General features: G+C 34.4%; 2 protein-coding genes across 3 annotated transcripts in view; one reads left to right on the top strand and one right to left on the bottom strand.

Moving 5' to 3' along the window:
* LOC134649439 (corticotropin-releasing factor-binding protein) overlaps positions 1 to 15812 on the bottom strand; it is a 38988-nt gene extending 23176 nt beyond the window's left edge. The window contains exons 1-3 of the mRNA XM_063504190.1: positions 15554 to 15812; positions 610 to 715; positions 84 to 244 (exon numbers count right to left, since the gene is read on the bottom strand). Coding sequence (XP_063360260.1) covers positions 84 to 244; positions 610 to 715; positions 15554 to 15622 — 336 coding nt within the window. The 5' untranslated portion in view covers positions 15623 to 15812. The remainder of the gene's footprint in view (positions 1 to 83; positions 245 to 609; positions 716 to 15553) is intronic.
* Positions 1 to 27294, top strand: part of LOC134649432 (serine protease nudel) — a 246051-nt gene that overhangs the window by 182598 nt on the left and 36159 nt on the right. The gene's annotated exons all lie outside the window — the stretch shown is intronic.

The following is a 27294-nucleotide window of genomic DNA, read 5'->3' as shown; positions in this document are numbered from 1 at the left end:
TTTGTTATGGCCACAGACTAGCCGAGGCGAAGACGACACACATAATCTCAGTGATTTAATTTCATCGGTAGATCATCACTTACTGCAACCAATCCTCCCTTCTCGCAGGGCACGTCCAGATAATTGAACGTAACCTGGATTCGTTGATCAGGGTCCGCTATCATGTAAATGCCGCACACAACTGGCTCGTCTGATGGCGACTTGAAAAATATTTCTCCCTCGTCTGATGTCATCAGAAAACAGTCTAAGGGAAAGACAATAAAAACTTATGAAGGAGGTAGATACTAGAATGTTTATTGACCAATTATTATAAATATAAATATCTTGTATATTCGATTTGAATATATAATTCGGATAATTTTATAATTTAAATTTAGCAGATAATAGAAGCATCATGAAAGTAATGGAACACTATTTATTGTATTATTTATAAACGTCTGCCAAAGCTAATATTTCGTTGATTAGCTTCTGTCTTGCACGAGAGGAATGAAATAAGTTCCCAAAACTTATTAGTAGATTCAAATTCACAACTTTCGTATTGAACGTCTCTTGTCGCTCAACTCCTAGCTCCAGGGTATTATTAACATTTCTAATAAATCAAAGACTTACCTTCGTTAGGATCTATTACTCGGTGTGTAGGCCTTTCAACCCGCCTGCCCCTCTGATACCACGAAACGCCGCGGGTCGATATTCTTTGACGACCACGGCCCAACTCCTAGAAAGAAAAAATCTCTTAAAAATGAAGTCGTAATAATTTTATGGGTCGTGAATTCCATTCACATGTCGGTTGGAATATAGGAAATGACGATATACATTTTGTATTCATAGTATCGTTTATTACTTAAACGAAGAGTCGAAGTTATCATTTATGAGGTAATATAATCGAGATCGCAACGGAATTGCGTAGGTGGAAACCCCTTAAGAAGCGAGATCATGTAGCTCCTTAGAGATCATGATCCGATCTGTATTATCTTCTTAGTCGATTATCTACAAAATCTTTTTTTTTCCAAAGTTAATTGTTAGTACAGACTGATGGTGACATAAAAATAGAACCCATGAAGACCCATGTACACTCTCTACTGTGTGTGTACTCTCTAGATTAAATAAATTGCATAACATAATTCTGTATCAATGTCATAATTTCATTAAATTTACCTACGAGATGAATTAAATTGGATTTAGAACACATTTTATCATAACGTATACTTGGGAAGGCCACTGTATGGATGGAAAATGAAAAATAATATGAAAACCAGACCACGATGTCGCTGCAATATATTACACAAGCTGTTCGCAGTGTTGGAAAGTGTCAAAGTTGCAACGGCCATACTCTGTTTTCCGGTATTAGGTTTGAAAACTTTTTTTACTATTCACCTAATGGCCAATAGGTTGTTCAAAAAACTAGTGAATGAATAAGTACAACTATTATTTGTAGTGATTCCTTAAAGGTTCTGTAAGGTAATTTAATTTTTAATGTGGGTCTTCGATGTTAACTATTGCCAGTACCGACTTAATTGATCAGAAAAAATCTTCTTATCGAGATAATATTTTGAGTAGGTACGACAAATATTTGCTTGTTATCCAATTACTAATCTTATCTGAAAAATGTTTCATTTAGTGTTTAATCTACATTGAGTGTTTGTGTAATTATTATTGACGTCTTTGAAAATAGGTATGCCAAAACATAGGGAGAATCAAAACTAAACGATCGAGGTAGCAAACTTTTTTTTTATTCGAACATTTCGAACTAAAAAAAAATTACGCTATTATACCTCCTCAAATTTTATGCGCGTTTAAAATTATATGTTAGTTACTATGGCGCGTTTTTAGCTATTATGAAGATATGTTTTATGTCAATCAAACCTAGAATTTACACCTAAATATTCAAACATGAACAGACAACATAAGTTCAAACATCTTAGATAATTCAGTACCTACAAATTATAACTTAATTTTACCGGGATGTCGATAGCTTCTTCTAACGTCTTCTAGAATCCTTTTCTTGATGATTTTCTTGTTCTTCTTCATAAAAAGTCAAAGATTGTTGATTGTTACTGGAGAATCGGAGGCGCGACCACCATGTAAAATTAACTAGATATATTTTGTATTCCGCGTATTTGGGAGTGAAAACGTACATCAATCAACTGCTTTTACACAAACCAAGTTATTTAGACAAGGCCTATTATGTGGATAAGAAGTATGGCCTCTGCGTTCAGTTTCACTTTCTTTTTCTGCGATTGCTTACGTTGACCACAAAGCCGTTCACTGTCACGGCCTTTGCCAACATGCAAAATTTATGTTGCTTTCAAAGCTTTTGTCAAACGCGGACGCGGTCACGTTGGTTTAATATTTGTACTTTCATTTTCGCATGATCGAAGCTACGCTTGATATGATATCTATATATATAAATGCAAGTGTCCTGACTGACTGACTGACTGACTGATTCATCAACGCAGAGCCGAAACTACAAAAGCTAGAAAGTTGAAATTTGCACACAAGGTTGAATTTATAAAGTGTACAAGAGATAAGAAGCGATTTTGAAAAATTCAACCCCCAAGGGGGTTAAAAAGGGGATGAAAGGTTGTATGGGGTGCAAGTTTTATTTTAAGCTAGGAATTTGAAACTTTGTAAAAATGTACTATATTAAAAAACAAGAAAACTAATTTCTGCGTTTTCGAAAATTCATCCCCCAAGGTGGTGAAAAAGGGGTTGAAAGTTTGTATGGAGATCAAATATTTTTGTGAGTGTTGGACTTGAAACTTTGTATATAGGGATATTATTATAAGACGGGAAAAGTAATTTCAGCGTTTTTGAAAATTCATCCCCTAACAGGGTTAAAAAGGGGTTGAAAGTTTGAATCCATTACAAATGCTTTGAAACTTTTTAGAAAGGCATAATAGCCGATGACAAAAAAAGTAATTGCGACGTTTTAGGTAATTCAACCCCTAAGGGGGTAAAAAAGGGGATGAAACTTTGTCCTGGGGTGCAAATTTTATTTTAAGCTAGGACCTTGAAACTTCGTAAAAATGTATTAAATTAAAAAACATGAAAACTAATTTCAGCGTTTTCGAAAATTCATCCCCCAAGGTGGTAAAAAAGGGGTTGAAAATTTGTACGGAGATCAAATATTTTTGAGAATGCGGGACTTGAATTTTTGTATTTGGGGATATTATTAGAAGACAGGAAAAGTTATTTCAGGGTTTTGTAAAATTCATCCCCTAACAGGGTTAAAAAGGGGTTGAAAGTTTGTATGGAGTTCAAATTTTATTTTAAGCTAGGAACTTGAAACTTCGTAAAAATATATGTTATTAAAATACAAGAAAACTAATTTCAGCGTTTTTGAATATTCATCCCCTAAGGTGGTGAAAAAGGAGTTGAAAGTTTGTATGGATATCAAACATTTTTTCGAACGCGGGACTTGAATCTTTGTATTTCGGGATATTATTAAAATATAGGAAAAGTAATTTCAGCGTTTTGTAAAATTCATCCCCTAACAGGGTTAAAAAGGGGTTGAAAGATTGAATCCATTACAAATGCTTTGAAACTTCTTAGAAAGGCATAATAGCCGATTACAAAAAAAAGTAATTGCAACGTTTTTGGAAATTCAACCCCTAAGGGGGTTAAAAAGGGGATGAAAGTTCGTCTTAGGGTGCAAATTTTATTTTAAGCTAGGAACTTGAAACTTTGCAAAAAGGTATTAAATTAAGATACAAAAAAACTAATTTCAGCGTTTTTGAAAATTCATCCCCTAAGGTGGTGAAAAAGGGGTTGAAAGATTGTATGGATATCAAACATTTTTTCGAACGCGCGACTTGAATCTTTCTATTTGGGAATATTATTAGAAGACAGGAAAAATTATTTCAGCGTTTTGTAAAATTCATCCCCTAACAGGGTTAAAAAGGGGTTGTAAGTTTGTATGGGGTTCAAATTTTATTTTAAGCTAGGAACTTGAAACTTCGTAAAAAGGTATTATTTTAAACGGGCAATAAATTAATTTCAGCGTTTTTAAAAATTCATCCTTTAAAAGGGTTAAAAAGGGGTTGAAAGTTTGTATGGGGTTCAAATTATATTTTAAGCTAGGAACTCGAGACTTCGTAAAAAGGTATTTTATTAAAAGCGAAGAAAACTCATTTAGTGTTTTCGAAAATTCATCCCTCAAGGTGGTGAAAAAGGGTTTATAATTTTGTATGGAGATCAAACATTTTTGTGAGTAGTAAAATGGTATATTATTAAAATACGAGAAAAGTAATTTCAGCGTTTATAAAAATTCATCTCTTAATTAAAGGGTCGAAAGGGGGTTGAAAGTTTGTATAGGGTTCAAATTTTATTTAAAGCTACATACTTGAAACTTCGTAAAAATGTATTTTATCAAAACAGAAGAAAACTAATTTCAGAGGAGGCCAAACATTTTTTTGAGTGCGGGACTAGAATCGTTGTATAAAGGCATATTATTAGAATACCTTAGAATACCAAGAAAAATAATTTCAGCTTTTAAAAAATTCATCCCCTAAAATGGTTAAAAAGGGTTTGAAAGTTTGTATAGGGTTCAAATTTTATTTAAAGCTAGGAACTTCAAACTTCGTAAATAGGTAGTTAGGTAGTAGGTTTTATTAAATAGAGGACATGAAAATCTTCTAAGGGGGTTTAGAGGGATTACATCGAGGACAATTTTATTCAGTTAGGGGCTTGAAACTTCGTAGGTTGTGAAAGACAAGTCTCATGCGTTGTATAATATTAATAATTAAGAAATGATTAACCGTCCTACCACAATCTCTTGCTGCATAATGTTCTAAGCTAATGTAGAATATATAACCACCAATATACAAATCCACGCGTACGAAGTCGCGGGCAACAGCTAGTGATTCAATAAACATGCGTCATTGACTTAAAAGATGACTTAAAAGGATATTTAGATATTGGATCTCCCAGGAATGGGTAGGTAGCTAAGTTATACTTATTTGAAGTTACAATATTAAAGATCAAATACCATAATCAATATTAGTTAATCATTTGGCATGTCATTCCAATGATAAATAAATTAAACCCATCGGATGCCTATAACGTCTTTTTCTCCATTTCTATCATGCTCGAGCCCGGCCGAATGCAATTTTAAGTGCTAAAACAAAACACCGTACACACACCTCTCCATGTGAAAGCTTGCCTCTCCGCTGTTAAAGCCCCTTTTGTTGACTTCGCAAGTCCTGAAACTCTCCGGCGGCAAAAACAGTAGAAATTTTACAGAGACCAAGCGCAACTTTAACAACTCACGATGGGTTATTACTGTGCAGTGTGGAAAACGACACATTGCAATACTTGTACCTGGACTTCCTGTTTTAGACAGTGTTTGTGTTGTTTTATTTTTAAACAGTAGAACAATATGTGCGAGCGCGCCTTTATTAAACAGGATATTGAAATTCATTGACGACCGGTCTGGCCTAGTGGGTAGTGAACCTGACTGTGAAGCCGATGGTCCTGGGTTCGAATCCCGGTAAGGGCATTTATTTGTGTGATGAGCACAGATATTTGTTCTTGAGTCATGGGTGTTTTCTATGTATATAAGTATGTACTTATATCGTCACCTAGCACCCATAGTACAAGCTTTGCTTAGTTTGGGGCTAGGTTGATCTGTGTAATGTCCCCCGATATTTATATATTTATTTATTAATATATTGTTTCATTCACATCTGGAAGCGCTGGTGGCCTAGCGGTAAGAGCGTGCGACTTGCAATCCGGAGGTCGCGGGTTCGAACCCCGGCTCGTACCAATGAGTTTTTAGGAACTTATGTACGAAATATCATTTGATATTTACCAGTCGCTTTTCGGTGAAGGAAAACATCGTGAGGAAACCGGACTAATCCCAATACGGGCCTAGTTTACCCTCTGGGTTGGAAGGTCAGATGGCAGTCGCTTTCGTAAAAACTAGTGCCCACGCCAATTACTGGGATTAGTTGCCAAGCGGACCCCAGGCTCCCATGAGCCGTGGCAAAATGCCGGGACAACGCGAGGAAGATGATGATTGTTTCATTCACATTTTATGTGAAGGAACTATATAATTAATAGGGGAGATGTGTACAAATTAAGGCAAAAACCTTACCTACTCTGTTCAATGTTGAAGTCAAAATGACTAAATTGAGATTTTGATGAACTGTTAATTTTCTTACCTACGTACTTACATACCTACTTAATTGTCAGTTTACTAATTACATTATGTTTCCAAAAAGTTTAGTAAAGGATAATTTTATACCTATGTATGTATTCAATGATATTCAAATACAAGCCTTCATAAACAAAATATCGAGGTTAAAAATAAAACTGGTACAATGTAACCGACTCTTCCCTATGTAACACGTTTATTTAAAAAAAAAATCCGTGAAATCCAAGTTCTTTTTAGAATCACATGAACATCATCAATTTGTAAGTAAAAGATGAAATAAATTTATTATTTCTAGTGACAAAAGGTGTGTCCGTAAATTCCAACCTAAATTCAACTGATAAAATTGTATTGTTTTTTATTAATGTATAGTATTTACAAAGTACGAAAATTAACTTTTAAAACCGACCTATGAAATAACAAAATATTTTGATAAAGATGTTCTAAAATTAGATTTTATTAACAAAATACGTTCCCCTTACTAAGTAAAAATTGGAGATAGAATCCAAAGATATTGACGGCGGGTAAAATTCAATTTGTAAAGGTTATGATAGACTTTGATTTTTATCGTGAAAGTCATGAGTGCCATTATTACTAAGGCACTCTGTATCATTAAATACTGGTTTTGACACTCAACATTTTCTCGTAATATTTTTGTATAAATAATAAAAACGTCAATGAACTTCACAATACACGAAATATCTCAAATTTTAATGTCATTGTAGATATATGTCATTTAATTTTCATTATTTTTATTTCAACGAATTTTCTTCGCAATGTTCTTAAATGACAAAATCTAGAATACACCTATTTATCAAAATACCGAAATGCAAAAATTCTATGCAGTCAATTAAAATATATATGTATAAATAAATAAATAAATATTATAGGACATTCTTTTCTTACACAGATTGACTAAGTCCCACAGTAAGCTCAAGAAGGCTTGTGTTGTGGGTACTCAGACAACGATATATATCCCGTGGAGCGCCCTAACAAGACACGTGTGCTAGTAACTAGTATAGGAATTCCATACTACGGTAATTCTGGGGCGCTCCAGGGGATATAATATACAAATACATAAATACATAGAAAACAACCAAGACTCAGGAACAAATATATGTGCTCATCACACAAATAAATGCCCTTACTGGGATTCGAACCCAGGACCGCGGCTTCACAGGCAGGGTCACTACCCACTAGGCTTCACAGGCAGGGTCACTACTGCTTGTTTCCTACCTATATAAAATATAGGTAGGAAACAAGCAGCCAAATCGATGTCAGTAGATATTATTGTGAAAATTAACGATAACTGTACGGCACAACATAATTATGTAGTTCAAATACATTCCACTTCATTTATCGAATCAGCGATGAGTTGACAAACAAGTTGGTATTAATGAAATCCCGCTGAATATGCCAATAACAGTAGTTGTACTCGTGCATTACGCAATTGTCTGCATATATTTAACCATTTAGATAAACAAAGTCTTTCTATATCAACTTTTCTCCTAGTCTTTCCTAGTCTCCTAGTCACACTGTCACAATTTACAAGACTCTAAATTGTATTAAGTATAATACAGTGTTCTAAAACTCAGTCAACTTTTCCAAATTTAGGCCCAATAGTAGTTCGTAGTTTATTAATCGTTACGATGTGTGGGGAAATAACCGAATTTACCGTATAGGATATAAAGGTTAGAAGTAGGGCTCGCGGTCGTGTCCGGGTTTCGTGTACACGTGTTCGGTACCCGTTTCCGTACTACACGTACACGGTTTTCTGACCCGTTCTACACGTGTACACGGGTACACGTGTAATTAAGATCCGTGTATCCGTGTACCCGTGTACCCGTGTACACGGCGAAACGGATCTTAAATACACGCGGGTCTAACCCGTTCTTGACGTGTAGCGGAGATTAAAGTTATGTATAGCTTTAAATAAAACACAGATTCAGGGTCAGGAGCCCCGATTGTTTACCAGTTTTATCGGATTTTCAAATTCGGACTTGCAAGTTATATTTGACCCACTTCCGATGAAACTGAAAATTTCCATACGTGTGTAAGTCGGGTGACAATGCAATATTAATGGAGCTGAACTGATGATGGAGACAGGAGAAGGCCATATGAACTCTGTGATATAACAACCGAATTGTTTGGGGTTTTTAGAATATACTCGTGGAAAGAAAAGTACAGTCAGCGATAAAATCTTGTACCAAAAATGAAAGTTTTGCCAAAAACTTATTTATTCTTTATTTGAATAGTCCAGGACTTGCTTATTTTAATCGCTTAATATCGCTTTCAAATAATTGCTAAAAACGACACCGTTATTGGTAGAGTGAACAGAAATGAAAATATTTATTTTTGCGTAGTACCTAGTTAAAAATATCAAATTGTATTATAAAAAGAAACATAAATGCTATTATTGTTCGACACAGGCTGTGAAATGCTTTACAACGGTTGTCATTTTTAACACGCTTTTATTATGTCGACCTGTATGTAACTAAATTGTAATGGAATCTTGCAAGTTAAATTTGATCCACTTCCCGGTTTCCGATTGAGCTGAAATTTTGCATACATATGTAAGTCGGGTGACAATGCAATATTATGGTACCATCGAGCTGATCTGATGATGGAGACAGGAGGTGGCCATAGGAACTCTGTGATGAAACAACGCAACCTAATTGTGTTAGGGGTTTTTAGAATTGTCTCGATGAGTATTAGTTGTCTGTCGTAAGAAAAGTACAGTCAGCGATAAAAGCGTGTAACAAAAATGAAATTTTGCCAAAAACTTATTTTAAATTAAACAGTAATTTTCAAAGATATAAAAAATTGTTTTTCTACAAATTGTCACAAATGGTAAAATGCTTGTTTCCATATAGAAAATACCCATTAATCACAAAATTATTTGTAATATGTAGTGACTGTTTATGGTGCATAATATTTTGTGAATTGATTACTTTAAACTTAAAATATCTACAAGTAAAATGTGAAGATTTCATTAGTTGATTTATTGATTGATTGATAAAAACTTCATTATATATCATATACCACACAATAATAAGAACGGTAGTTTTAAATCCCATCCTCATTCCCATTCTGACCCTTTACAAATATACTACAGAACTGTTTATTTAAATATACTAAACATTCGAATAAATTATAACTGTTATACCCAAATGTAAACTTTCGTACAATTTCCATACATTGACGACATCACTCAAAATTCTTCTTCGAGTCAGATGGCCGCTGGCCTTGCATCGAAGCAGATAACTTATAAATGTAAAAAAATCGCATTCATTTTAACGCAGTTTTTGGTTTCACTATACGAAGTAGGAAGAAATGTACTTACTTAGGGGTCGTCATGGTGGGTGATTTTTGATGTATTGATAACAAATGTCTTCCTATGGCTCCTGTTGAACCACCATGGCACGAAAACTCGTTATTTGCCCGGTCATTGCACAAAGAGCAATAGGCTTTGTCACCGGATCTGGCAAAGTTCCACACCCAACTTCTTCTCATTTAATTAACAGTAAACAACAAAACAAAAACTATTAATAAAACAACAAACCGGTACGATTAACGTAGATAGACTTTAGTATCCAACTGACCAATAGGTGAACTGGAGTCTAACTAAAGTTCTGAGATACTTTTTAAATCTTAGGCATAGATATTATTCATTGTTTGCTGTCTCTGTCACTATTAAAATGCTTTTAATAGCCGCGCGGCAACAAAACAATAGAATAATCCTACCTGAAAGATTAGTTGTTGTATTTTTTTGCAGATGTGTCTAGCTTATCACAAAGAGATAAGACCAAAAGCACCAACGCACGTTGTAAAAACAACACGTTCTATTGAATGAAACTTCTGCACTTTGTTTATTATCTATGTCATGTATTTTGTTTTTCACACGATATGGCAATTTAAAATACTTAATCTCATTTTGTTAGTACCCCGTTCGTGGTAGTTTCAGTAAGCATAACTATCTACTTTTGTCTTAGTTAGATAATCATTTAGGTCGTTAAATATTCAATTATAAATATAGATTTCATTGCTATACGTATAAAATGAATGAATGTACCTACCTAGACTTAACAAATATGGAGTGCCCTAACAGGGTGTCATATATGTACCTACCATCCTCAAATTATAACAGCTGATGTATAATGAGCATGACTATAGATGACAATACAATAAAGAATAGGTTTACTTTCATTATCAAAAAACTACATCAACGAAGAAAATTATATAAATGAACTCAACGGTACCTAAGTTATTGTTAATTTTAATTTAATTGGAGTAAAACAAAACATATGAATTATTGAAACAAAGTCTACTTTATTATTGATATCACCAATCAATACCACGTTAAACTGCAAAGTAATCGAACTTTCCTAATCTCTCTTATATTCCACCGTATCTCTTCATAGCACGAATCTCTGCTACACGAAAATGAACGGTTGAACCCGCGGGTAAATAAGATCCGTTCTTTCGTGTACCCGTGTACGCGTGTACACGGGTACACGGGTACCCGTGTAAACGTTTCTGGATCCGGGCGGGTTCGTGTAGTTCGGGTTCTTAGTACCGCCGGGCTTAAGAACACGGGTACCCGTGTCAGCGTGTAACACGTGTATCGGGAGCTCTAGTTAGAAGGTACATAGATAGCAACCTATTCCTTAAACTAGCAGTAACACTGTGGCATAAACATTGGAAACTTATGATAAAAATTCTACATGTTAAACTGATTAGGTAGAGGATTTTTACAGTAAAACGTGATAATTTAAAATAAATAAATAGACTGCACTAAGATATATAGATAATAGTTTATTCATCACACATTGTAATAGGTACATTTAAAATATAGGTACAAAATGTACACAATATCTATACTAAGTATACTAACAAGTGCAACTAGTCAAAAATTATTAAACTAAGGTGCATGCATGTCATAACTTGTAACATTTACACTTCATTAAATTCATTTATGTTATACAGACTGCCGTATTCGAACTTCAAGATATTCACAAGAGACGACACGTACTAGATCCATTCTAGATACGTTATAGTTTAGATTTCAACTAGTTCTCTTTTGCAGCACAATTCGGGCAACCAATGTCACTTTTACGAGAGATCGTGTTAGATATCTATTAGATGTGAATTAGATCTCTAAGTAATATCTTGTGGAAATCGTTCAAAAGTATCTCCAGAATCGCGGAAATGTCAAATTTGACAGGTTAGATCTTAAACATATCGTTATCGTATCTTGGCGATGTCTAATAGATATCTATTACAAAATCCGAATCGGGCCCAAAGTCTTTTTAGGGTTCCGTAGCCAAATGGCAAAAAACGGAACCCTTATGGATTCGTCATGTCTATCTGTCTGTCCGTCCGCATGTCACAGCCACTTTTTTCCGAAACTATAAGAACTATACTGTTGAAACTTAGTAAGTAGATGTATTATGTGAACCGCATTAAGATTAAAATTTTCACACAAAAATAGAAAACAAACAATAAATTCTGTGGGTTCCCCAAATCCCCATACTTAGAACTGAAACTCAAAAATTTTTTTTTCATCAAACCCATTCGTGTGGGGAATCTATGGATAGGTCTTCAAAAATGATATTGAGGTTTCTAATATCATTTTTTTCTAAACTGAATAGTTTGCGCGAGTGACACTTCCAAAGTGGTAAAATGTGTCCCCCCCCCCCTGTAACTTCTAAAATAAGAGAATGATAAAACTAAAACAAATATATGATGTACATTACCATGCAAACTTCCACCTAAAATTGGTTTGAACGAGATCTAGTAAGTAGTTTATTTTTAATACGTCATAAATCCCTAAATACGGAACCCTTCATGGGCCAGTCCGACTCGCACTTGGCCGCTTTTTTTAATAATAGGTCTTTCACTTGAGCACGAAACACTGTCAATCTTGATTCCTTTTTGAGATATTCAGGTAATTTATTACATAGTTTACGACCAATAACTCCGGGGATTTCTTTTCACATTAAGTCATGTTAACATACATACGTTTGAACATACGTTTAATAGAGAAACACCTACAAAAGCTAACATTGTGTGTATTGATGAGGAGTGGCCGAGCAATATATTTCGCCGGGCACATAGGTTGGATTTCTCAGAAGCCTTTACTCGTACGCGTAGGTATGAAAGGATGCTTACTTTGGCTAATGATCAATTGTAATAATATGTTCCTTTTACCGTATTACCTACAAAGTTACAGCTTTGTGTAACTACGCTTTTGATCATTGTTATTCTTTATGTCAGCAGTCTTTGGTCAAAAAAACACAAAACGAAGAGTTTCTGCAGGATAATAATTGGCCTTTATTTTTTCTTGTGGGTTGGGAAACTCAGTAAATGAGACTATTTTCGTCTAAACTAGAATTTGTTTTGCAGCGATTATTGTTTTTTATTCTCTGCTACAATCATAACAAAATGGTCTAAATAAGTAGATAATTTTTTTACTTAATATGGCGTAAATCGTCACCAACAGAAAACAGCTTGTCTCAGCAGCAATGCCTTTTATGTGCGTATAGATAGCCCCCATATCTTATACATGACATCACGTCTTCCACATGCATAATTATGCTCCTATTTTGCTTAGATGGGTCTCTTGATATCTTTGGTTGAATCTCTAACCGTGACATCTAATTTCCTGCGTTTTTCTCACAGACGCTTTCCGTAGTAGAATTGACGCTGCAACCGACGGCCGTTCGATCTCATTTATAATTGTGGTATGAGTAGGAAACTTACATAAGTATATTGTATGTGATGCTATGATAAACTAATTAATTTAAAGTATATACCTAGTTGCACAATTAGTAATATAATAAACAACAAAAAATTACATTCATATATTTTTCCATTACCATACAAGTAGTGATGTGCCGTTCCCGGGAATAATCCCTAGGTGGGAATATTCATGGGAATATTCCCAGAAATATTCCCACACGAAGGGAACATTGGGGAATTTTGAAATTGTTAATGTTTACATATTGTGTTATAGGGGATTCTATCAAAACGTTATCCATTTAACTATTAACTGAGACATTAGACAGTGTAACTCACACAGGCAACTAAATTCTCAATGTTTCCGGGAATATTCCCAATATTTCCTGGGAGCATTCCCAATGTTCCCGGGAATATGCCCATAGTTGTTGGAAAATTTTAAAATAAAAACAAATTTTAGAAAATCATCACAGTTTAATTAAAAATCATAGTAAATTGACTAAATATTTTTTATAGGAACATTTTTTATTATCTGTGATATCAGACACAGTAGAGTCCTGGTTTGGCTCTTGATATGGAATGTGAGAATGTGAAGAACCGCTAGGTTCACCATGCGATTCACTTGCAGCACTGCTGGACTTATTTTTTCCACAGTTTTTAACCTGTCGAATCCCACGATATGACGTCACCATAAGCGTTCTGGCTCATATATGAGCCGTGGGAGCTGACAGATTAAAGAAACACTGAACGTCATCACATGGTGTTTTGGCACATTTGCCTAAATGGCAAGCGAATTTCGTAGCATTTTTAAATAAATACACAGTATTGCAATATTTGCAACAAAACGTGACTTTGTTGTTAACTGTATGAGTAGTAAAATATTCAAACACTTTACTTTTCGGCCTCATGACTTATGCACATCTACGCACGTGTTGATAGAACCAGATACGTTCGAAGACTGAGTAAGTGCACCATGGTGTATCTTTTTAGAAGAAGGGATACCAATATATTGAAAGAAAGAGATAGAAATATGAACTCTCAAATAACAAATAAAGAAATATTGCACATAAAAAGTACCGCAAAAAAGATAAACGATTGTGTGATTTAAAAAAAAGCTTAAAATTTAGTATTTAAAACATACGTCGTCTTTATGCTAGATACATTAATTTATGTATCTAGCATAAAGACGAGGTTTTTTGTGAACGTCATTTTATTTTTCAGGGTATTATACATATTTTAACAAACTTTAATTTAAAATTTGATTTACCCAATCTGAATTGTAATATTCCCTTGATTTGGGAATATTCCCGGAAACAAAGGAATATTCCCGTTGGGAATAATCCCGTTCCCGGGAAAATTCTCACGGCTCATCACTACATACAAGTCGTCCGGCCATCTTTTTTTCGGTCTACCTGCACCCTGTTGCAATAAGAATATTCAATCTGTCACTCAACAAGGAAATTGACCGTGACATCGTCTGTTTCCTGCTGCTACAAAGCTACAGAGTAATGCTGCAGCAGTAACACTGCTGCAGCAGTAATAGGAACGGGACCTTTAATCGAAGTTTAAATTTGTTTTTACAAATAGGCGCAGTTTCCTGAATTATTAGTGGTAATATCCAAAAAGAGTAGACAATTATTTTTTAAATGCACTTTTTAATTGAAAATAAAACTTGTCACGTCGGATCGATTTAATTGGACCGGATCGACCGGACGGGATCGATTGGATTGGAATTAGAGATTGGATATAAAGCTTTTGAGAAACGGGCCCTAAATCGTCGCGATAAACCTTTAGTCACAAAAATCTATGTGGTACTTTTTGTGTTGTCTTGGCAGTGCAAGGCCGTGCCCCTAATTTAGCAGGAGATTACATATTATAAACTCGAATGAGCATTGTACCATGTTTAACCTATTTGTAAACTATTACGACTCTATATTTCGAAGTTACTCAGTGGATACACCGAAAATGTTACCTGTGGGACAACATCCTGTTAATTAAGCTAATTGAGTGACATTTCGTTATTCTGTGATATAACTACAATGTATATTTTACTTTGTATTTAAAAGGTTCCGAATAATAATCCGTATAAATTGGTATACATTTTCTGAATATATGAGTTACCATAGCAACAGCTGTGATGCCTATATTTACAATATTTAACAATAGAAAAATAATGCATGCAAAAATAGTGTTCTTGTATGTACCTACTCGTATTTTTAAAATATTTTTTTAACGTACGAGTATAAAATGTTTTCATAATTCCTTATTATTTAATTCTCAAAATAAAGTTCATAGGTTTTTTCAAAGGTAGGTAATAAAAAAAATTGTAATGCTTATTAGAATTTCGATTATTTTTTACTTTTTATCATTATTATTTTAAGGCTTCATTACTTTATTTGTAAGTTCCTGTATAGTTTCTGATTAACTACATGGGAATAGATTTTACAGATTAGGGGTGTTGGTGATTTTACTTTTATTTTCATCGTAGAATATAGCAATAAGAACAACGTAACAGTTTTGATTATTTCTGCTAATTAGTACCTAGGTATAAGTTAGTGAAATAATCACAACAATTGAACTTTAACTTTGCTTTGTATTTTTTTACTTTACTTTATAGAAGGTCTGATTTTTTTTTACTCTAACCTAAACTTTATCTGCACTTACCGGCAAGAAAAACCCGTTGATCGCATCGCACATTAGCATCACGGCACCGACGTACAGAAACAATTTCATCGTGTTCCAAACTAAAGTCCACAGATATGAGTTCGCAGGAAAGTTGGGGTAAGTTGTCAAGCTACCGGCGGGGATAGCGGCGTCGGACTTGTGAATGGGGCGCGAATGCTCCTACTCCCTTTATATGGCTAATAAATGGTTCTGCGCACCCTGAGCTGCGCTTGTTAACTCACTGTTGATTCTTAGCACTTTTTTTTTCAAACAAATCAATCATTTCATTCACGGTTTAACATACGTGTTTTTAGAAATAGAAACCGCCATGACGTTGATAGTACTGTCCTACCACAAATTCGAGAGAGTAATGTTATCACTAGACGATCTTCAGCCTACACTATGTTTGTAGCACGAGCGAACTTATCTCTTCGTTGTATTTGCATGGTAAATATTTTGAGCGTGGCGTGGGTACTTTAAAGGCGGACATTTGATATGAGTTTAAATGTCCGTGCTAAGAACAGACGGAAGTAGTTTTACAACAGAAGCCTCATCTACATATGATTGCGCTAAAGTTATCACTTATTTCAGAAATAGTGGCATTTTTTTACGATCGACCTGTCAAAAAGGGACTCGTCTGAAAATCAGCGCTGGATATAATTAAACACAAAAGCTGAAACTGATATCCGTTGCCTACACCCTACACCACAAAATCACCTGTTACATGTAGTTTTCTGTTCGATTATTTGTGCATTTTTGTGTTTTGTTTTGTAGTTTTGGCAATATTTTTGATTTATTTTAAATACGAAACTGGGTACTGTTTTTTATTTGATTCAAATATAGTAATTTCCGAGTAAACTATGTATGTAAGTAAAACTGCGCTACTATTAAGAAACAATTGAGCGTGATAAATTAAAGGCGCAAAAACTAAATTCACGTTACATGTCACGTCTCGGGACTGAGATGAGGAAATTGTCTCGTAGTGTTTTGATTAACTCAGAAGCTGAGTGATAGGCCCATTTCCAGCTCGACTCGGCTTTAAATGGAACTTTCAGCTCTACAAGAACAATGATATGGCATGAAGACAATATATTACCTAATATACGATACATTATATCGAAAGAGAACTACATATCGTGAAAAATGTAAGACTTTTGTACCTCCTTACTTAAATACATAATTTTGTCGGTGCGAATAAAAAAATCCCCATGTATTTTTTAGCTACTTTACAGGAGACAAAAAAACTGTCTATTTTCCTGTTTGTAATATATTTGTTGCACCTGTATTTTTTTTCTGGTAGATTAATGGTTTTTACATGATACTTATGCAGAAAATAAACAGTTTTTTTCGTAAATTTTTACAATATAATTTTTTTTAACCAGAATTTTGCTACATAGCGACTTAAATTTGGTTCACTTAAAATCATCATGTGTAAAGTTTACACATAGCGATTTGTTGCCAAAGTAACGTAGTACGAGAAATGATACATAGCGGATTTTAGGGTCAATAAATCGCCATGTGCAACATTATCGCCATCACCCTCGACGGAAAACAAGGCATTTAATTTCGTTATGTGCAAAAAAAATCACATAGCTATTTTTTTGTACAAATTTTGTTAGTTATTTTCAAAACTAATATAGATATAAAAAATATTGATATACGTCGACGGGAAATTGAAAAAGAAATTAGAATATGCCAAAATCAAAAAATCGTAAAAAAAACACATACTTAGCGATTGTTTTATTCGCACCGACGATTTGTAATGCTACAGATTCATTCATCAAATTTCCCTGTTTTCACTCGCGTACAATTTATCGTATTGATAGTTATTTGAGGTAATTAGACTAGTACGTCTACTAATTGTAAGTAATGCTAACAATAAACACCAGTTGTATTCGGACAGAGTTAAGTATAGGCATGGTAAATATTTTGAATTATGAGCTGATAGACTTAAGTCCCAAGGATCTCTACGACGGCCAGTTGTGACTTTACTCGATCCGCTACAGCAAGTATCTACCTTAGCCCACAACAAGTATCTACCTCAGTCACTTTAAAAAATTATGAATCATTTAGACTTCCTCTTTTTCATACAAAATAAATATTGCCTTCAATGTACGCTGACATCAGTGTGTTTGACGTTGCTTGTCATGCTTTAAACATTACAAAATTTGCAATACATTGCGTCTTGGATTAAACTTTAAAGTGTAATAAAAATCAAAACATGAGTTATTTTCAAAAGTTGCTGAACAAATGTTGGTCAGTTTGAGGAGTATAGCCTACAGTTTAATTTATTGCTCCTGTTACAGGAAGCACCCTAAACGTAATGCAAAGCAATTAAAGTCTTTGTATTAGTTAAATTAGGTTTCATTCTTCATAATGAAAACATACAATTAGCACTTGTGTTTTCCTTACCGCAACCAAGGTCTACGACAAAATTACGAAATTAAGTCAGCACATTATGTCTTAATTAAGTCGAATTTCTATCGGCGCAAAATTAAACGGTCACAATCTTTTATCACAATATTATGTTACAAATCCATTTATACCTACTATTATTGTTATATTTAAATGTACATAATGTAATGTTCGTTTTTTTTAGCATTAGAAAGAACTTGAGAGAAGGTAAGCGATTTTGACATGTCTTTTAATTGAACAACACTTTTTAAAAATCTAAAACTATTACTTATGAAAGCAGAAGACTATAAAAGATCGTATTAGATTCATAATTGTTACATATTTACCGTAACTTATTTTTAAAATGTGTTTTTCAATTAAAAGACACATCAAGATTGTTTACCTTATTTCTAATAAATAAATAAATAAATAAATATTAATGGACATTTTTACACAATTTGACTAATTAAACGCAAACAAATTAATGAATTTCTAATGCTAAAAAAAAACGAACTATAACGTTAGGTACATTCTAAGCTGAGATGAATTCTGCGTTATTGTTCACGTCTCGTCCACGTCGCGTCGTTCGTTCGGTCTCGGGAGTAAAAATATGACTAAAGCGATCATAAAAGCTGTGATTATGGTGTAGTCTTACATTATGGACATTAAACAGAATAATGATGCTTTGCTTAGAAATAGTAAACGTGAAGCATAAATATGAAATGAAAAATTAAACTATTGTACCTACATAATAATTATTTTTTTAAAAGGTGGAGAGAAGTAGCGATGAAATTTTGGTGTCCATTAAGGTACTGTTTATAGTACAGTAACAACATAACCTTTAATTCTAAACCTACTAAGTACGTAATTGGAAGAATATGTATTATCTAATCCATATTATGGTTAAATTACAAAACCAATATTGTGGAAATTTGGCTCGTAGACAGTTCCGTAGAAGCCGCGGAAAACTAAGAAATTTTTAATTTTTGAAAAGCGACGTTTAGCTGCTATCTGCCCATAAACAGAAACTTTGATTTATCAAGATAGAGATAAAAATATAATGGAATAAAATTTCCATTTACAGGCCTTTTAACGGCTAGAGGGTAAATATATATTTACCACACCAGCTTGTAAAGGCTCTCTTTATACTTACTTCAAAAATATATTTCTAGCAAAATTGCATTTTTTCATGTTGGTGTGGTGAATTTTTTTTTCTCTCGGTAGTAAATATTGTTTATCCTTCTATTCTTGAAACCCACGCAACGCACGAGATTTCACTTTTTTAACCACTCGTAACGCTCGAATTTAGGTATATGTGCTTGCTCATAAGCAAGCACATATACCAAACACGTATTCATATTTTTTAAAGTCGAAGATTGCTCGACATGATTTGCTCCATAATGAGGAGTTTTATCGAGAGTCATTCCCATTGGTTAACTGATGCAGACTGTGAGTGAGCCGTTATAATATAATATTTTATATTTATGAGTCTCACGGAGGTATTGTAAGGATTCCACCTCTTGATATTGATATGTTTCACACATTTAGGTATGAATGGTACCTAATACCAATACCAATAGGAAACTGAATTAGAATTGACTTTTTTATTACAAACGGCTAATAAAAAGTCCATTATAGTTCAGGTAATATCGTAAATGGCTTCCCTCATATGGAGGTCAATTCTAATGTATACATTTGTTATGGTTGTGATACGATCTTGGCGAACGCCTTGGTGATTGTCGTGCGTCTCTTGAAATTTGAATGAATGAATGAATGAATGAATGGATGAATGAATGATTGTATGAATGAATGATTGAATGAATGAATGAATGATGCTTTATTCGAAACACACATACACAACAACACTAAAATAGGCTTAAATCTAGGTAAATTAGTAGGTAAGTAACAGTGCTGCGAGGGGTTCCAGAAAAGGATAACACTCAGCATGTGTCGCAGCACATGAGTTGTGTTACGACGCTGATTTTCAGTGTATCCATTGACACTTAAAACAAACACAAAACATAACAGAACTTAAAAACAAAACCGAAGCAGAATACAACAGAATGTGCACTTGACACTGTAATTTATTTACCAAAAACCGGGACAATTTCGAGGACTTGTGTATAAAGTTTTGAATAAAAAATCTTATTTATGTAGTAAACAAGCCATACAAAATCTGCAAGTTGGACAGAATGGCTTGTTAAACAATTCGGACTTTATTCTAAATTAGGATGTTATTTAAGACGTAATGCAATAAAATTGTTAAAAGAGCTTTTAAATGTTCAAAGAGTTATAACTTCATGGTTGGTTTAGCCCTTATTTAAATGAAACGGATTACTGAGCAGTGAGTCTAACCCATAGACTAGGGATCCTCTAGACGGAGTTTAGAGCAATTATTTCATGAAACTGATGCTGCCAAAAATACTGGGGTGCGGGGGACGAGGTGAGCGAGTCCCGTGCCGTGATTGGTCCGTTCAAAGACACGGACGTCACACAAAGACATTTTGACTCGAAAATGGAGTAAAACTACCGTATATTTGTGGCAGAGGGGGTAGCGCTACTATGCTCAGTCTGGAGGATGTCTTGTCTGTAGTCTAACCAATCTCGGTTTGCGTAGGATGTTAGAAGATCAATGAAAACAATGTCAAATTGCTTTTAGCGTGTTATTATTTGCATCAAAATACGAGTATAAATATTATTTACGATAATAAAACCATTCCTCGGAAAGCATTTTTTTGTATCACGTCGGTAGCAAACAAGTATACGAACCGTATGCGTGATGGTAAGTGGTCACGGTAGCCTATATGGACGCCTTAAATACCCTTAACTTTGCGACGTCTAACCCAGCTGACATAATACACGTAGGCTGTGTCTAAATAAGTTGTATCAAAATAGCCTTTTGTATGTACTATAAAGAACTCAGGTTCACGTAAATTTATCTGTACAAGAAATTTACTGTCGGGTGGATATTATTAATGTATTTTTTGCGTCATTTTACTGGTAACTTTGTTCTTTTGATTTTTAGCAAAATAACTACCGTAAATTGGGGTGAGTAGGGTCAAAACTGAAATTCAAACCTCGATAACTTTTATTTTTACATATGAAAACTGAATGGTGTATATAATAAGTGTTCCGGACGTTTGTATTTTAGTTTTTATTTTATTTTGGGTAGTTCCATTTCATAACTTTGACGATAAAGAGGAAAATCCACCTCACCCCGTAGTGCCTCGTATTTGGGGTGAGAGAGGTTTTCATACAAAGGTGATTTTGGAAGATTGTTGGATCGTTTTTTTTATTATGCGTATTACTATAGCTCCATTTTAAATTGGAATACATTATTTTTGTAGCAGTAGCCTTAAAATCCCTTCTCACCCCCCTCTCAAACCTTCTCTCCCCATTTATAACCCACCTCTCCCCGCGAAACCTACTCACCCCGTTTTACGGTATGACATAAAATCTAAATCATAAAATCGTTATTATTATAGTGTATCTTCTGGAAACCTTAATTATACTCACATGGTATACTTAAGTACTTTGTAATTTTATCTAATAAGATAGTTTCGCTAATTACCTGCCATGGCAGCGGAAAGGATATCCGGAGGAGCCTTACCACCCATGTAATTAGCTGCTCTAGCCAGGTCTCAAAACGTATCGTAAAATAGAGCCATAGAGATGTTTTTGAACGCGAGAGAGTGTTTTGTTGATCTTGAGCTTCTAAAGTATACTTACAGCCATATTCGAACTTTAAGATACATCAAATACTAGAGATTGAAACGATATGGATTGGATAATTCAGTGTCAAACAAGTGTCAAAAATTACGTGTTTGTTTGAAGAAACGTCACTTTTGACATTTGTTTGACACTGACATATCTAATCCATATCGTTTCAATCTTTAGTATTTGACGTATCTTAAAGTTCGAATATGGCTGTTAGTTGTGAGATAGTAAGATGGGAACAAGATTGAACTATTCATGAACAAGTTGGTAATTTTTTTTGTATGCTTTTGTACAACGAGCTGCATAATTGTATGGGCGCATTATAAATGAATTCATTTATAAAGTGGCCATGACATTTTGCGGCTGGGTGTACATCAGTATTTCTTCGGACTGTTAAATTTGTTACAAATAAGCATTGTAATATCAAATGTGATCGGAATATATTATATTTTCTATTTGATCCATTATTATTTTATTTTGCCTATATTTAATCGTAGTATAACACCTAATCGTATTTTATTTTTTGATCGACAGCTGTGAATTTATTATTTTCTTTATCTTTCGTTTTTATGCAGTACATACAATATATACCTTTTCTCAAGATTACACGGCGCTGAGAAGCTTTACAAAATAATCTGGATCACATTATACTCGTAACATATAATATCGTCATGTTACATAGTTATAGTTACGCATGTATCCACCAAATTATTATAATGGCTTTGTCGAAAAACTAGTCTCTTGTAATGTTTTCTACTATAACTGGGTACGAGTAATGTTGGTAGGTCTGTATGATTTAAGTGTAAGTGTAAGGCCTGAGTGGACGCTCGAAGCGGAGCGTTCGGCGGGGCGTGCAGCGTGGCGTCGGGCTCACAAGTGATTTGAGCAGCGTGCACCAAGGCCGCTCCTAATATACGTTTGCATTTGTTTAACATGCATGCCGCACGCCCCGCCCCGCTGCACGCCCAACTCGAGCGTCCACTCAGGCCTTACACTAAGGCCTTAGCACATTAAATTAATGAACTCCTTACCTTAACAGTGTATTAATGTGTAATATAACTGTATATAATAACCGAGTTTATTACTATGCTAATCTGTTGTTTCACTCTGGGGAAGATCCGTGTTTCTGCTCTAATACATGCGTTTTGTTAATTATGAACTTAAATCCGCGGTATGTTGGTCCAAGTATAACTTTAAGGTGAAACTGATTTTAAATAATTAACGTATTGTCGTTACGTTGAATGAAAAATTAAAAACAACGGGTTGCACTCAGGGAGTGCCGGCAGAAGTGAAAAGTCAATGACTAGTGCAAAATGCACTATGTATATAATCGAGGTTAACGCCATCTAGCGTTAGCGTTAATTACTTGAAATCCCTAAGCACATCACTGTACGTACTCGAGTTATATTAATACCAGTTAGAGCGAAACTGACTAGCGTGCATTTAAATCAATAAAGAAAAACTCAATGACATTTACATGTAACAGTTTTTCATGTAATGTCATTGAGTTTTTCTTTATTGATTTAAATGGTATCTAAATGAGTGGCCATTTAAATCTTACGGTCAGGTGATCGTCTTACGCTGTCTCGAGTTTAACATTTTTTCCCCACCTCAAAAAGTACACAGCGCGGCTAAAGAAGTTTTCACTTCAATAAACTCAAATTTGATTATTTAATGCTCGTTCGGATATTGGTGGGATTATGTCAATGTCCTAAACATTTTTGATTACAAATTAAATATATTCATTCATTAAGATAGTAAATAATTTTAATTCGGTACCCCATAGAGCGATTTACATTTTTTCGGTCATTAAAAATGACAACAAACATCGAGACAATCAATTATGTTTGTTTTATTTCAAGTTCTACCTTGGATTCAGTATATTTTTGTAGGTATTCACTCAATTACGTTCCCATGAATTAATATCATTAATAATAGGCCTTACTTACCTACTTACTCTTAGGCGAAATTTAAACCCTTAGTACTAGAATTATAGCCTAACTTTTAAATGAAAGCTTACACAAATGTCAAATATTTAGATAAATACAAATAAGTACACGGGATTAAAAATACAGCTTTTACCTATCTTTTAACTATGTTCGTTTTTTTTTAGCATTAGAAATAAGGTAAACAATCTTGATGTGTCTTTTAATTGAAAAACACATTTTAAAAATAAGTTACGGCAAATATGTAACAATTATGAATCTAATACGATCATTTATATTCTTCTGCTTTCATAAGTTTAGTAATACTAGTAATAGTTACTGATTTTTAAAAAGCGTTTTTCAATTAAAAGACATGTCAAGATCGCTTACCTTCTTTTAAGTTCATTCTAATGCTAAAAAAACGAACTATACCGATAACCTGAAGGCGACTAGAAGTAATAATCACTTAGGTTTCTTGAAGCAAAACAATACTCAGGGCTAGTCAACTTGTTTCAAACTTTACTACATTTAGTTGACTATGTCAAATAACATGTAGTATAAAATATTTGTATAAACTATACCGCTGCCGGGGCATATGGTTTGTCAAACAGAATTTTTGATTTGACGTACTAAGGTATGTGCCTAATTTCCTACTCCATTTCATACCTACCCTAATTCCTACTCGTATAAGTAGGAATTAGGGTATGAAACGTGTCAGAGGCAAGTGGAATCTTAATGAATGGTTGGGTTCTTAAAGGCGCTTGTGTCATTATAATATAGTAAAGGTACTTTGCGGCGTAGGCGCTTCATGTATTATGGTTCATTTTCTCTGAAAATGAGACAAATAGAGATGGAAACCTACATTTCTAATTTTAAATTAAGCTAAGTACAGTCACCTGCAATAATATGTTACACAACGAATGCCTTAATAATATCTGACACGATCTTATTTGTAGAGCCATAAGAGCGTGTCACATATTTTTGCGGCCTTTAAAGAATAACGTATTATTGTAGGTGACTGTACCTGAGTGTATGGTAATCATAACAAATCAATTAGCCGAAAGAAATCCACTGCTTGATTATTCCTCCCTCAATGACGTCTACAAACTGCCAATCGCGTGGTGCTTTCATCCAACGATTTTCCGCGATGTTGACCAAAGCATCGGTCCGCCATGTTGGGGACGTACTATTGCTGCCACTCACGAACCTTTTTGCCCCAGAGGCTAAAAGTTTTTCGAGCAGTTTGCCGCGCCCACAACAATTTCCATCTGAAAAGTCCCTGATAAGACTAAGATAAAAATATTCCTACGAAACTATCAGATATCATCTACGTAATCAAGGACCTTGGCAATTTTTCCGTTAGCCTAGAAACATTGTTACGTCCCTATATTATCTTTTAATACGTAACTGTCTCATAACGGATACCTACTAAAGGTGACAGTCCATTTACAACCGCAGCTGCACTACTGTTCATTAATTAAAACTTCATGGCTACTTTGATACATCTTAAATGAGTATAACTTTGAGCTGTTGGACGCTAAGTACCAGTAGCAGCAGTACGAGTAAGTATAAAACACACACAAACACCGTGAGAAAACTTGCATTACGATTTTGACATTGGCCTATTATGCAAGATACTTATTGCTGATTATCTTAGATATGCATAATTATAATTCTGTTTTTGAGCATTTTCAATGCACAAACGTTAAGTGACGTTCTATGGTAGCTTGGTAGACTAAAACTATAGCATAAAGTTTTATTGCGACTCAGTACATCCTTTTATCTAGGGCGGATTGAGTGGGACATGATAAGGGAGCTAAATGAGCGAACCTAGCGCAACGCTCGCTAAATGAGGTGACCGATACTTTCAAGCGTGAACGTCAAGATGGCAAGGGCATATAAAACTTTTTAACTTTTACTACTTATATATTCGTACCGGGACACACTGGCTTTAGTTTTGAACTTCTAACCAGTAGGTATTATTCTGTAAATATGTATTATTGTAACGGTGCTTAAAAACAAAGAACATTTGTAGAGATAGTTGCTTTTAGATGCTCAATTTCGGCAATAAACATTAGATGTAAAAATTGCATCATAATCGTACAAGAATGAACTGGTACTTTGAGATAATCTTCCCTGGTTACTGATGTAATAATTACTTCATGTTAGGTACTTAGTACATGAGTATTGTCAAAAAACGTAAAGAAATATCTCATGGTCTTCCCATTGTGACGTTCACCTTCAAGGTCTTAAGTGAAAATGCACTTGGCTAGAAATGACACCACCGCAAAGAAAGGCGACACTTTCCTTTGTTTAGATCAGGGATGTTGCGAATATACACATCCGCATCCGCAACCGCGGAACTTCCGCATTATTTTCAACATCCGCATGTGCATCCGCATCCGCATAAAATCGATGCGGATTTAATGCGGATGCGGATGTGGAACATGTCGGTACAGGAACGTCTTAGCATCGGCGTAAGAGCTAGACTGCTAGGTAATTTAGTCATTAGCCAAAAAACCTATTAGAAATTAGCAGTCAAGCGTGAGTGGGACTTAATGTACGGAACCCTTGGAACGCGAGTCCGACTCGCACTTGGCCGGTTTTTTTTAAATTAAAATTACTAAAATACAATACTTGACGTTTTTTTATGTGCCTATCTTGACATCCGCATCCGAATCCGCATCCGCGGATGTGAACCTTTAAAAATCCGCATCCGCATCCGCGTCCGCGGATGTCAAAAAATCGGCATCCGCAACATCCCTGGTTTAGATGTACCCTTTCTAGAAAATGACACTTATATGAACTAATTAGTATCTGTTATTATCGACAAATGCAAGCCTGAAACAAATATCCATTTAGCAAGATTACAATAAAACTGTTGGGCGTTTGTAATAAAAGCGCTATAAAATTAATGGAGACATACCTAGTTGGTATTGTACCTACCTTGATAAGAGTCTTAGTTCGATCGAACTGAAGGGTCAAAGACATTTGAGAAAACAGTCCGTTCTGTAGACAATAGAATAAAAGTTATCGACCTGGTTACATATTTATTTATTTTATTTTTTTATTATAGCTTTCATTTATTCTACAGAGACTTGTAATTTTTTAAGTTCTTTGTATTACTTATTTGATACATATATTTTTAAGTTTCTTTATTTTTCTACTGTAGACCCCTTCTGGGTAAAAGCCTCCTCCAGCTGTTTCCATTTAGATTTATCTAAAGCTACACTTTGCCATTTTTTTTCCTGCAGTGGCGACAATCTCGTCCTGCCACCTGGCTAGTGGATGTCCTCTCTTTCTAGAGTCTTTTCTCTTTCTGTCCTCTCTGCGGTTACATATATTATATAATAATTATTTGCGCCTTAAGTAATGAAAACATGTATTTCGTATACTTAAAAGACTGAAATGCAAAAATTGGTTTTGATACTTTTAACTTTTAACTTAGAAAAAATTGTGAAATTCATAATATTAATACTAGTAATAAACATAAGCTCGCAGTGCCCTTCACTCGGCTCCATAAAATTAAAAAATCATTCATGGGTAATTGTGTGAGATTTTATAACATACTTCCAAACCATATTACTGAATTATCTATTAATAAATTTAAGAATTATGTAAAGCGTAAACTTATTTCTAAAGCGTATTATACCACACAAGACTACATGAATGATAAAACAACGTGGGATTAATTGTTATTCGTAA

This window comes from Cydia amplana, chromosome 7, assembly GCF_948474715.1.
Source record: "Cydia amplana chromosome 7, ilCydAmpl1.1, whole genome shotgun sequence".
NCBI classification, from domain to species: Eukaryota; Metazoa; Arthropoda; class Insecta; order Lepidoptera; family Tortricidae; genus Cydia; species Cydia amplana.
Note: the sequence above shows the minus strand (reverse complement) of the source record. Positions and strands in the feature narration are given on the sequence as shown.